Source organism: Oreochromis niloticus, linkage group LG23 (genome assembly GCF_001858045.2).
Source record: "Oreochromis niloticus isolate F11D_XX linkage group LG23, O_niloticus_UMD_NMBU, whole genome shotgun sequence".
NCBI lineage: Eukaryota > Metazoa > Chordata > Actinopteri > Cichliformes > Cichlidae > Oreochromis > Oreochromis niloticus.
In genome coordinates, this window is record NC_031986.2 from 14,930,779 (window position 1) to 14,943,637 (window position 12,859).

The 12,859-nt window shown below is 40.2% G+C and overlaps 1 protein-coding gene and 1 pseudogene across 1 annotated transcript; both read right to left on the minus strand.

The window, feature by feature from the left end:
• Positions 1-2,221: 2,221 nt before the first annotated feature.
• Positions 2,222-3,627, minus strand: LOC109196803 (stomatin-like protein 2, mitochondrial; annotated as a pseudogene).
• A 2,611-nt stretch (positions 3,628-6,238) lies between these two features.
• LOC100707486 (trace amine-associated receptor 13c-like) lies at positions 6,239-7,750 on the minus strand. Its single transcript, XM_003455994.5, has 2 exons — positions 7,640-7,750; positions 6,239-7,362 (listed from the first exon to the last, which is right to left on the minus strand). Exon 2 carries the CDS (start codon positions 7,214-7,216, stop codon positions 6,239-6,241), a length of 978 nt encoding a protein of 325 aa, XP_003456042.1. The 5' UTR covers positions 7,217-7,362; positions 7,640-7,750.
• Positions 7,751-12,859: the final 5,109 nt, after the last annotated feature.

Consider the following 12,859-nt stretch of genomic DNA (forward strand, 5'->3'; position numbering starts at 1 on the left):
AACAATAAATTATGGGTTTATGTTTTACTGATATATTTATTGATTTTAAAAGTACAGTTTTCCAATGGATGGTCAATTTCCCCCCTTCAGACGTGAAAGAGATGCAGATTTCTCTAAAACATGTTACGCCTCACTACTTTTTAGTCATTTACACCATCAGCCGGTTGTTGTGCTGGTTTACCAGGCAGTTGTGTTACCAACATGGAGGTTGCAGAGTGCCCTCTGTTGGACAAACCCTGCTACAACCCAGATAGATGAAGGGTGTTTCTCCCTGCTTCTGTTTACTTTTAAATTTTCATTTATAAGGGGAGGGGTCAACAAAACACTAACATTAAAGGCGTTCAAACACTGGACTCACCTTTTCTATATGCATTCGTTCACACCAAACGCATAATTTGCTGGACAAATTTGCGGCATTTATTGTTTGGATCAAGCGGTACTAAATATTCATTGACATTTTAGTAAACTGGTAAAAGAATCCTATTTCACCTCCGACACACAGCCAAATGTTGCTTATGGTCAATCGGCTCTCTGAAATTATTTCCTTGCCACCTCAGATTTGGTCCCAACTCTGCCAACAAGAGCTCAAACTGCCCCACTGACGTCTCAAAATATGTACGAAAGCATCCATGATACAGCTTTAAACCATGAAATGTTGAACCCAGAATCTGTCTTTCTACCTTTTGAGGATTAATGCTATGCAAAATCCAAACTCTTTGAGCGTGTATGTAGGTTACACGACAAATTTGAGTGCTTCAGAATTTCATGGGTTTTTTGGAGCGTGCTCTGTGCATAAAGACCTTTAGGCTTCAGAATGTGGTGTCCACAAACCAGTGGCTATGTTACGTTGGCTTCATCTTTAAAATACAGTCTATAGTGAGATTTCACGTTGAGCTCCATAATCAGTCTTCTGAGTCATTTTTTAATCTTTGTCAGAACCCCTAAGACTGTATCGTGCTGTGCAAACAAACCAAAGAAAAAAGCCAAGCTGTGTTCCAAACCGTTTATTTGTAGGCAGTTTCCCCCACAGATGCCTGGTATTATAGCATGAATCACGCCAACAGGATTAGAATATAGAAAATAGAATATAGAAATATTATTTGTTTCATGTTGCCATGAATAGTTAAAGATTTTGAGGTGATACGCTGAGGGTTTTTTGTTTTTTTTTGCTGTAAGTTAGATTTTCTTTCCTTACAAAGCTGCAAAGAGGACAAAGTTAGCTTAGTACAGTGTAAAGAATGAAAATAGGGGGGTGGAGTTGGTCTGGCTGGATCTGAATGTAACAAGAGTCTTATTTATACACGCACTGCAGCCCTGAACTTTTTCAGACTCAGCAGACAGAGGTGTATGCGAGACCTAGTCAAATTGGATGGTTGGAAATTCTGGAAGGTCTGTGACCTTCCACCTCCTCAGTGCAAACTCTGTGACGACGGATTGTGTGAATGTGTGAGCAGGCATCATGTATCCTGCTCCTGCCTTTTACAGGCTCTATTGTAGTAGTTCCCCTCAGCTAAACCAAACAGAGTGTTCTTCACTGTGTCCAGCAATGAAAAGGTGTCTGACATTAATGCACAACAGTGGAAAATAATGTGTTAAAGTCAAAATGTACTGTGCGATTTAAGGATGGTGCTGTCCTGAGAACATTCACCCAAATAATTGCCTTAGAAAATACAAAATAATCCTAGATTTTATTTAGCGGGCAGAAAGAAGGATACCTTTCCAACCATCCCACTGACATCAGCAGTGTTGGTAAGCAGGACGACGGTGTCGAACTGTTTGGCCCAGCAACACATTTCCATTTCTATCTGTCAACAGCAAGTTACAGAGAGTACCTGGAAAAATTTACACAGGTACACCGAGCACCTGTGATTTATGATCATTTATAATCCTGAGGTAATGAACGAAGCATTAAATTCTGCTTTAAACCTGCTCTGCCAAAGCCTCTGACAGCAGACGGATGGCCTTGGATTTGACTTGTGCTTTGGCCGATGCAGCCTGAGTTTTTGAGGATTTAAATGTCCTTTCCCAACGTCCCTCTCGGTTTGATGTCAGCGCCCTTGTTTGACTTATCTTATGTCTATGAGTCGTGAGATCCTCGTGCGGTGTTGTAACGCAGTCTGCAGGCGTGTAATTAGATGCTTGGTGGATTCAGTGTAATGACGGCTTAAGTTAACAAGACCTTCAATTACATTACGGAAAACTTCCAGTTAAACTGTTTATTTAAGTCATTAAAAAAACTCAATAAATTAAAGTTGCTTGGGACCCTCTGCAATGTTTATGGTTGCATCCTGTGTCCATCACATTGGTTCTCTTCCTGTACTACCTGTAGTCCCTCCACCTACACAGGAAGTAGACCGCACATAGTCAGATAATCCTGAAATCTCCCCAGAAGCTGGCTGCTGCAGTTTTCATAACCTCTAGGATTTGCCTTTGTTTGTGTCATTGGACCTCCCGGGTTATATGTGTGCATCCCACCTCCATTCGCATAGACTCTCTGACACAAACTCCTGTGTCTTTGATTTCATAACACGTGCAGCAGATTCCCCACTCAATCATCTGATGTCTGGTTGATGGCGTGGATGAAGATTCCCTTTCCTTAAAAAGCGGTGAGGCGGCAGATCACCCATCATCGTGTTATTTTACACACCAGACACCCTGAATACTTTCTTCTTGGTGTCTGGTATATGCTTTTTCTGATATTTTCTGGATCTTTACACCATAACTGGCCTGGAAAGACGTGAAGGATTTGCATTAATGAGGAGAGTGTTCATGAGTAAGACAAGAAGCTGGTGCCCCCTGCTGGCCAAACCACAAGACTGCACTGAATTTAGGGCTGGAAACAGTATAATGACAGGAAATTGTAAATAAATTGGTATTTATATAATCCTTTTTAATCTATTTGAGCACTCTTAATACAACCACGTGCACTTTTAACGTAACATTCACACACTCACACTCCAATAGGGCAACTCAGGGTATGGCGTTTTGTCCATGGATACTTTGACATGCAGACTAGACGACCCAGGGATTGAACCACCAACCTTCCTAACAGTAGGCGACCTGCACCGAATCTTAATTAGGTTAGTGATTACTGTAAATCCATACTAAAGCAAGGGCAATATGCAGCTCATTGTACATGTACCTTATATGGATCCAACATCCTTAAACACAGCACTCCGTTAATTTCCAGTGCCAGTACAGTAAATACCAGTTCACTGAGCAGAGGGTCAGGGATTTTCATACAAGTACAATCTCTTTAAGGCTTTACAGATCTTGAACTCAGTCCAGTTTAGGAATGAGGAAGTTCAGTCCCTGTGGGAACAGAGGTAACACAAATGTGGTTAATTTGATGTGGATGACGAAGCAACTGGCAGGAAGATCTGAGCTTGGTGGATTAAAGGAATTACTGGCTATAAAATCTGGTGAAAGCGGCCCATCCCTTTCAATCACTCAAGCCAGCTGCTGTGGCGCAAACAGCACCACGGTGTTCATGGGTAAGCGGGAGGATCATCCCTGCTGGGCTGGAGCCAACCTGGGCACAGTTCACTGGGAATTCTGCAGAGGGGGAGGAGATGCATAGTAGCAAACACTCAGTTCATGTACAGCGCTGTGAGAAGGTTTTTGCATTTTTCTCAAACGTTACAGATACTAATTTTAATTTCACACAAAGAAAATCCAATTACATTTTTAAAAAAAAAAAAAGCATTTTTCACACAGGAGCTTACCTGTGTGAATAAGTATTTGCCCCCTAAACCTAATAATTGGTTGGGCCAGCCCTGGCAGCAGGAACTGCAATCAAACACTTGTGACAATGAGTCTTTCACATAACTGTGGAGGAGTTTTGGCCCATTCATCTTTGCAGAACTGTTGTAATTCAGACACTCTGACGGGATTTTCAGCATGAACAGTCTGTTTAAGGTCATGCCACAGCATCTCAATCTGATTTAGGTCGAGAGTTTGACTTGGCCACTCCAAAACCTTCATTTTGTTTTTTTAAGCCATTCAGAGGTGGACTTGCTGCTGTATTTTCGATCATCGTCCTGCTGCATAACCCGAGTGAGTTTCAGTTCATGAGCTGATGGTCAGGATTTTCTGGCAGAGAGCAAAATTTACGGTCGCATCAATTACAGGAAGTCATCCTGAAGCAGCAAATCAGCCCCAGACCATCACACTACCACCACCATGTTTGTGTGTTAGTGTGATGAATTTAATTTTCATACAGTGTCTTTCTTATTGTTGAATCATTAGCTCTCACTATAATCATAGCAACATCTTTAGATGTTGTTCTGGGGTTTGTTCTGACGTCCTGGATGAGTCATTCATGCGTTCTGGGAGTAATTTAGCTCAGCCAGCCTCTCCTGGGAAGCTTCACCGCTGTTCCAAGTTTTCTAGATTTGTGGATAATGACTCTCACTGTGGTTCACTGGAGTCGCGAAGCCATTTCTATGACTTTGTCTCTCATCTGTTTCTTTGGATTGTGGCATGATGTGTTGTTTTAGCCTACTTCACTTTATCAGACAGGCTTTATTTGAACTTAGCTTTCCCCCAAAAAATGGTTAATCACATTTTATTCATCATTTAACAAGAAAAAAATCCCCCAACTAAACAGAAATCACGAAGAGGCTAAATCCTTTTTCACAGCACTGTATCTACCAGTATTTACATTTTCAGTCATGTATCTGTTTGTACTACAGACCCAATGAGGCAAACATCAGTGATGCTTAACACCTTTGTCCATTATAACTATGGGTGAGGCTGTCACACCTTTGTAGCGTTGGTTACTGATCCTGCTCGCCTCTTTGACACAGGAGACACTAACTTTGAAACTTTATTCATATAAATACAAACGAAATAAAAACAAATAGCAGGTTCTTTCACATACATTTTACTGAATGAGGTTATCAATCTACCAACTGACAAGCTGCTTAGACTATCTTTTAGCTAGCACCGACACGATGCTCATTAGATATTTTTACCTTTAAATCAGCAACACCAAACTGGCACAATGTCTTCAAAATTATTATTATTATTGTTTTTAAATAAAATCAAATAAATGTTAATATTATAGGGGAACGTGAAGGCCCGAGAATCAGTAGCCAGGGGTCATGCCATTTTTCTTTTTTCTTTCTAGTTTTTTTCATTCTTCTGGTAAAATATACGGCAGAATAAACCGCAGACAGGACCAGTGCTGCCCTCTGCAGGTTGTTTGCACTGATTTGTTGTGAATAGCTTTAATCATCGAACGTCATGCAGCACTGAGCAGGGAACATGCTGCTGGTGCATGATGGATGTAGAAAGCCTGCTGTTTCCTGTCCCCTAGGGTCTAAAACAGGCCATATATGAATTTACTGTTATATTTAGATGACATGCTCACAGACCTGGAGTTCAAGAAGCTTCAACAATGAAGTCAGAAACCTTTTCAGCAGAATAGATTTCACATATGAACATTGATCCCAACAGGTTCATTGTTATTATTATTATTATTATTAATAATATTGTCTAAATAAGAAGTGCAAAGAAACTCCAATAAAAAGCCAAATCATCACATTGATAAGAAAATCTGTTCCATGTGTTTACTATGCAGCTGTCTACCTTTAACCTCTAAATACTCGCAGATTTTGATAGTTAGCACTCAGACATGTGCTGGAAGTATTGTGGTATGAGTTAGTTTGTTGCTGCGTGCAGGTTGTATGGATTGTTGAGAAAGTACAGTGTGATACGAGTTTAGGTAGTTCTATTTTTATTTTAAGGATAAATGTGGTTTGTTAGACATCATATTTAACATACTGAAAGATTTTCAGATTGAAAGAGTAAGACGGCTGCAGGTATTTCTCATACAATGACAATGTTTTTGATTCAGCAAAGTAAAGTCTGAAAGAGCCCTTTACAGTCAGACTGTGTGACAATAAATGACAACAAATAAGCAGACTTTAATACCTTCACAGAGATTATGAAGAAAAAAAGCCATTAACAGGAAGCAAACTGACTAACCTCTTTTATTGCAACTTAGCACATATTTATGAGGAGTTATATTAAAGGTCATATAGTACAATGCATGCATATTTCCTGCAATTTTCAGGTGCACAGGAGATCTGCATCCAGTGTCACTACCTGCGTGGGTCTGCGCTGCTGCTCATTATGTACTGAACAAAAGGTGATGCTGGGCAGATGTACACCCACATTTAAAGGTGAAAATTTATCATGAAAGTTGAAAAATGATTAAGTTGTATTGCGCTGCCTACAGGATGTTGACCTCTCTGGAGTGAGGCTGCAGTATTCTGAGGGTGACGATGAATCTGATAGCTCTTCTAAACCAGGGGTAAAACAGAACATAAATCACAGGGTTCACACAAGCATTTGTAAGCATGATCCAACACACCATGGCGTAAGAAGGCAAGCTCAGAAAGGTGTCCACACCTGCAAGGGAAGGATAATAATAAGGGCAGAAGCACATTACAAACACAGCTATCAAAATCCCGAGTGTCCTGGCTGCTTTCAACTCTGATATTTTAGCAGCTGGAGCTGCTCTCACAGCCACCTGTGACTGAATGGCACGCACCTGAGAAACAGCAACCACAAACACCCTCATGTACAGAACAAACATTACGCCACAGGGGCCGAGAAATGAGAAAAAGAAATCTACTGTTCCTGAAGTTCGGCTGATGAACACAACACACTCCCCGTGACAGGAGCTTAACCTGTCCGGCCACCCTAAGTGTTCCATGAGAATGCAGCCATTGTAGAGAAGAGAGCAGGCCCAGCAGACACAGACTGAAAGCTTCACTCTGTTCACTGTGATCTTTGAGGAATAGAGCAGAGGGTCACAGATGGCTATATAGCGATCTACAGATATGAGCACCATGCTGCCCAGAGAGACAGAGATAAGGCAGTAAGACAAATAAGGACTGAGAGCACACATCAGCCTCCCCAGCAGCCAGCACGTCTCGATGTAGCGCAGGCCCTCGATGGGCATCACCAGCAGCCCCACCAGCAGGTCAGACACGGCCAGGGACAGGAGCAGGGCGTTGGTCGGGGTGTGGAGCTGCTTGAAGTGGGAGATGGAGACGACCACGAGCAGGTTGAGCACCACAGTGAGCAGTGAGACTGAAGCCAGCAGAGTGTAGAGAAGGGCGGCCTGGGAGGTGGGTCGCAGCAGCCGCCTGCAGGAGGAGTTGAGGTTGGGGAAGCAGAGGGGAGGACCTCCAGAGCCGTCCATCAGGGAGAAAGGGAAGACCTGCAACTGTGCTCGAGAGTCTTCATTTATCTTCTTCAAACACACACTGTCATTTTTTTCTTCTTCTTTTTTTTAAACATGAATGATGAAACTTCTTGTCTTTGTTTTCATCACCTCTCCTTCTTCCTCTGTATAAATTCAGCAGGGATTTAATTTAGTTGAGCTTTGAGAAAAGTTTCAGAACTGTGCTATTAACCACTTACTTGACTATTTAAATATTAATATAAATGTATAAGTTGTACTCCTAAAACCTTCCGAACCTTGGAATTTGTGTTTATACTGATATAATAATGAAAAACACTAGAATGTTCCAAAACTGTAATTGGAACTGTTATGTTGATTGTACAGTAGCTTTGCATGATGATTCTAGAGTAGCTTTGCATAGTTCATGGTTAAAAAAAAGACCTCATTTGTATGATGTTGGGCCTTGGTGCTGCCCTTCAGACCAAGATGTTTTAGCTCCTCTCTCTTTAGGGTCACCCTGTCTTTAAACCGACTGTTCTTCTTCTAATTGGCTGCCCCTCGTAATCAAGATGTTTCAGTCAGAATGTTGCAGGGGACACTGCTTTGCTCAAAGCTAGAGACATATCTGCTAGAGACATATGTCTGGGTCCCTCAGACCCAGACATATCTGGGTCTGAGGGACCCAGGTCCCTGATCAGTTGGTGACTTATATTATATTTTGTGTTTTTGCTGCACTGTGCTGCTGTCCCTGTTTTCCAGGCTTATATGTATAGGCAGGTGTGTGTGTGTGTGTATGTGTGGGTGCGGCCCTGCCAGGTGACTGACCACACCTGAAAATTATGCCACGCACCTGCAGCTGATCAGCCTCGTCGGGGGAGCTATTTAAGAGTGTGATTGAGATCCCACCAACGCTGGATCGTTGTGTGAGACTCCACGTCGGTTTTCCTAGTAAGCCAAGTTTTGTGAGTTTATGCCTGCTGTAGTTGAGTTTCTTGACAGCTGCCTTTGTTATTTCCTCCCAGAGGAGTGTGGAAAATGAGAAGGCAGCAAGCGCAGGGTGTGCGGACACACAGGAGCGGAGAACATGGAGCACGGACTTCAGGAGCAGAAAACACGACCCAGTAGTCAGGGGAACGCACGGGGTTTTATTGGTGTTTATATTTACTTCACCGTAAATAAACGCACTGCTGTGCTCAATTCTAGAGATGAACATATCTGCTCTAATGGACTTGATATAGATCTTTGATGAGTGAGACAAAGTGAACAGGGGCGGATCTAGAGAAATTTTCTTAGGGTGGCATGAGGGTGGCAAAATCAAAGCCTCCCCCCCCCCCCCCCCCCAAACACATATGCAGGTGGTTACATATGGTTAAAATGATTCAAATGCAGTAAGTATACACGTTATAGTCGATAACTTAATTATTGTCTGTAGCCCACATAATTACACACTTTAGTTACATAAAACATGTGAATTTTGATTCTATGTACTGTATAGCCTGTATAATAAATAAATATGTAGCCCAATAAGTATAAAATCCAGAAAGCTACACAACATGGGGCGGTTCATTTACAAACACAAGTCTAACTCAAGTTTCACACTGTTCTTTGTTAGAAAACAATCACATTGTTACAGCTTAAATTACACAAAATGTCAGAAATCTGCACTGTCATGAACATAAATTTAAACCTAATTTTTCATGATTTGTTGGATTAACCCTCTGAGGTCTGAAATACAACCGGCCATTTTTGACTCCTTTTGAGTTTACGTTTGTATTTCACCCTCAAATTGTTTCATTTTATTTTTTCCCCCTTGCGTTGTTTGGTATCATTCTTTTCAGCTCAACTGAATTTAGTTGTTTTTTTCACTGACATACTGCATTAGTACTACTATTACTATTAATAGTACTATTACTGATCTGAAATCACACAAAGAACTTAAAATCCTAGTAGTATTTTTTTACTGTAAAAAAACCACAGACATGTTGAGTAAATTTTTATAACTTGAAATGCAAATATAAATTGTACATTTTGTAAACATATACAACTATTTATCTAAAAATGCAGCCAATACAACTGCCGTTTTTTTTTTTCATTTTCTACAACCATTTAAAAATATTACTAAAACTAAAATGAGAGAACAATCAGGTGTCGCAATAAGATGCCCCACAAATGATGTGTGCCAATTAAAAAAAAAAAGTTTGTCCACCAAAAGACAGAAGAGAACAGCACAGGGATAAACCTGCAGGCCTGACAACAGGAGGTATATCACTCCGCTGGTTTTCTACTTAGTGACAGTTAGTGATGGTAAATTTGATTCTTTTTACTGAATCGAGTTTTAATGAGTCACTCACCAAAGTGAATCGGGTTTTTTGAGTCATTTGAGTCACTGAGTCAGTTGACCAGAGAGTGCAAAAAATGTACATTTTCACTCAAACTTAATTTGTTTCTCTTTTAATGTAAATCCTACTGCTAAGATGAGTGATTCTAAAAGAAAACAACAATAAAGGGAACATTTATTTTGTTTATTTTTATTTTATTAGTATTTTCCTTACATGGGGTTAGTGAGGGGGTTAGTGAGTCCTGAGTGATTTGCTTACGCTACGATTCAGCACAGGAGGGAGGGGGTTAGTGAGTCATGAGTGATTTGCTTCCCCTATGGCGTTATTTTTGTGCCACTATTCTGAGCGCACTTAAAAAAAGTTTGCAGGTGCAAGTGTTGCATTTTGAGGGGAAATTTATTTTGAGCGAAGAAAAGCTAAATTTGAGTGAACAAAACTCATTGCTGCGTGCAAAAAATATATTTCAGTGTTTGCTACTATCCATACACACACACAACAGCAGCCCCTCTCGCTCAGTTTTTGCATTTCCACTTGCTTGTATGTGTTGCTTGCGCTCTCAACATTTCTGCCCATGCGCGCTCAACTCTTTCTGTACACCGTTATATTTGTGCCACAAAACCAGCCAATCACAGACTTGGATGCAAAAAAATCTGATTGGCTGTTTTCGTCTCCAATCAGCTCGAAATGACGAAATGCAATATCCCAGAATCCATTTCGTCCAAAACTCAAACGAGGCAGTGACGGAGGAACACAGAGTGGCGGAGTTTGAAATATTACTCTTTCTGGGTCACAAAATAAACTTTTAAGATATTTTCATGCGAGAATGGTGCTGTGTAAACTTCAAATGTCTGCTCGATTCATCAAGACATCACACATTTCCATAAGTGCTCTAATGTTTTCGGATATGCCTGTTACCCACCAGCTGACCGGGTGGTCACTCGGGTTAAACATAATATATAAGGCTGAACTGACAAAAAAATCGGCCGACTACACCACCAGGTATTATAGGAAAAACCATAAAGCCTTTGAACTAAAACAAACGCTGTTGTGACAGTGATGCACACTGTCTTGTTGGCATATATGTATGATTTGTGTCACCTTCATGTTTTCCTCTCACCGCATATCCAAACCGATATCACGACCAGCAGCTTTTACAGCTGTGGCTCCAGCAAACGTCAGCTGATACTAGAAAGTAATATTAAATTAATTCTAACAACAGCTTATCAAGCTTGAACGTGCTGCTGTTGTTTAGCGCAACATCCGCTGGTTTCCTCTTTCTGGCGCAAAGTGGGCGAGAAACAATCAAGAGAGACGATCAGCTGATCATTGATCAGTTTCATAACTGAAGTAGCAACAGGAGAGGGAGGGGGGAGAATGAGAGAAGAACAGGCAGCTGACAGCGTAAAGACAGAATAACTCCAGCTTTGTGTCTTTTTCATTCTAGGTGAAGTACGGGACGAATCGCGTTCCTTCTCCCCTCAATACAGATGTATTGTAATTGGTCCAGCCCAGAGTTGATCATCACCAATTGGCTAATCCACCTTTCATTGTTTATACCGTTACAAAAACAAACTTAAAAATGAAAAATCACCATCGGCCCACCGGGCAAATGCCCGGTATGCCCAATGGCCAGTCCAGCTATGCGGTCAGCTGGTGGGTAACAGGCATCTCCGAAAACATTAAAGCACTTATGGAAATATGTGATGTCTTGATAAATCGAGCAGACATTTGAAGTTTACACAGCACCATTCTCGCATGAAAATATCTTAAAAGTTTATTTTGTGACCCAGAAAGATTAATATTTCAAACTCCGTCACTCTGTGTTCCTCCGCCACTGCCTCGTTTGAGTTTTGGACGAAATGGATTCTGGGATATTGCATTTCGTCATTTCGAGCTGATTGGAGACGAAAACAGCCAATCAGATTTTTTTGCATCCCAGTCTGTGATTGGCTGGTTTTGTGGCACAAATATAACGGTGTACAGAAAGAGTTGAGCGCGCACGGGCAGAAATGTTGAGAGCGCAAACAACACATTGTGAGCAAGTGGAAATGCAAAAACTGAGCGAGAGGGGCTGCTATTGTGTGTGTGTGTGTGTGTGGATAATAGCAAACACTGAAATACATTTTTTGCACGCAGCAATGAGTTTTGTTCAGTCAAATTTAGCTTTTCTTCGCTCAAAATAAATTTCTCCTCAAAATGCAACACTTGCACCTGCAATTTTTTTCTACGTGTGCTCAGAATAGTGGCACAAAAATAACGCCATATTCCCCTATGATTCAGCACAGGAAAGGAGGGGGTGAGTAGCTCAAATGTGCTGTTAGCATGTTAGCAGAGCGATGCTACTGTAAACCGAGGAGCTATTGTCTTGATGTGAGCTTCTACTCGGGTTTTTTCTTCCAGTTCAGAGCAGAAATGTTTTTGTTAAGATACTGGATGTTGTGTTTTTCTTCACAATTTGAATTATAAGCTAAATAGGGCCAAAATCTTATATCTCGATATTTCATTTCATATCCCGATATCACGATATAATATATTTTCTTTGTATTCAGTGAATAGTTTATATAATCACCACTCCTTTTTTTTTTTCATTTAAATTAAAAAAAATCAAAAATGAGAAGTACTCAACTTGTAATTATTTCTGTTCTTTTATTTAGAACATTTGAGCAAATGTTTGACTTAGAATGTAAACATAAAATGTTAATGTATCAAATATAAAACACTTTTCAAAAACAAATTACTAAAGGGCCAATATAAAATACTGCTATATAAAATGCCTGACATAAACAAAATGTGAACTGTAGCAGCAATAACTCTCACAACATATATTAAATATAAAAGGATCAAAGCACTAACAACTATATAAGGCCAATAAACCCTTTAAACAAAATAAATACAAGTCTAACATTAACTGTCAAAACCAAATGTAAACATTGTACTTCAAACTGTAGCAGCAATAAGGCTTACGACAAAAATATATTAAATATATAAATAAAACACAAATTTCCAGGTTTGCATTTTAGCATTATATGAAAATAACAGTAAAGACAATTCAAACAAAAATAAATACAGACCTGTCATATACATTAGTGTATAAAACCCAAAATGTAAACATGTTTTTTTTCACGCTTAAACTATAGCAGCAAACTGAGGTTGACAAAACAAATATATAAAACCTATAACAAGCAAACAATACATTCCAAGAAGGAATTACAGCGTACAAAAATTAACTTGGCAAAACAGTGCTTCAAAACGTTTGCCCCATCTTGCTGAATCTCAGGGAATTGCTTTTCAAGGTTGAGAGCCAGGAATACAAGTTGGTCAA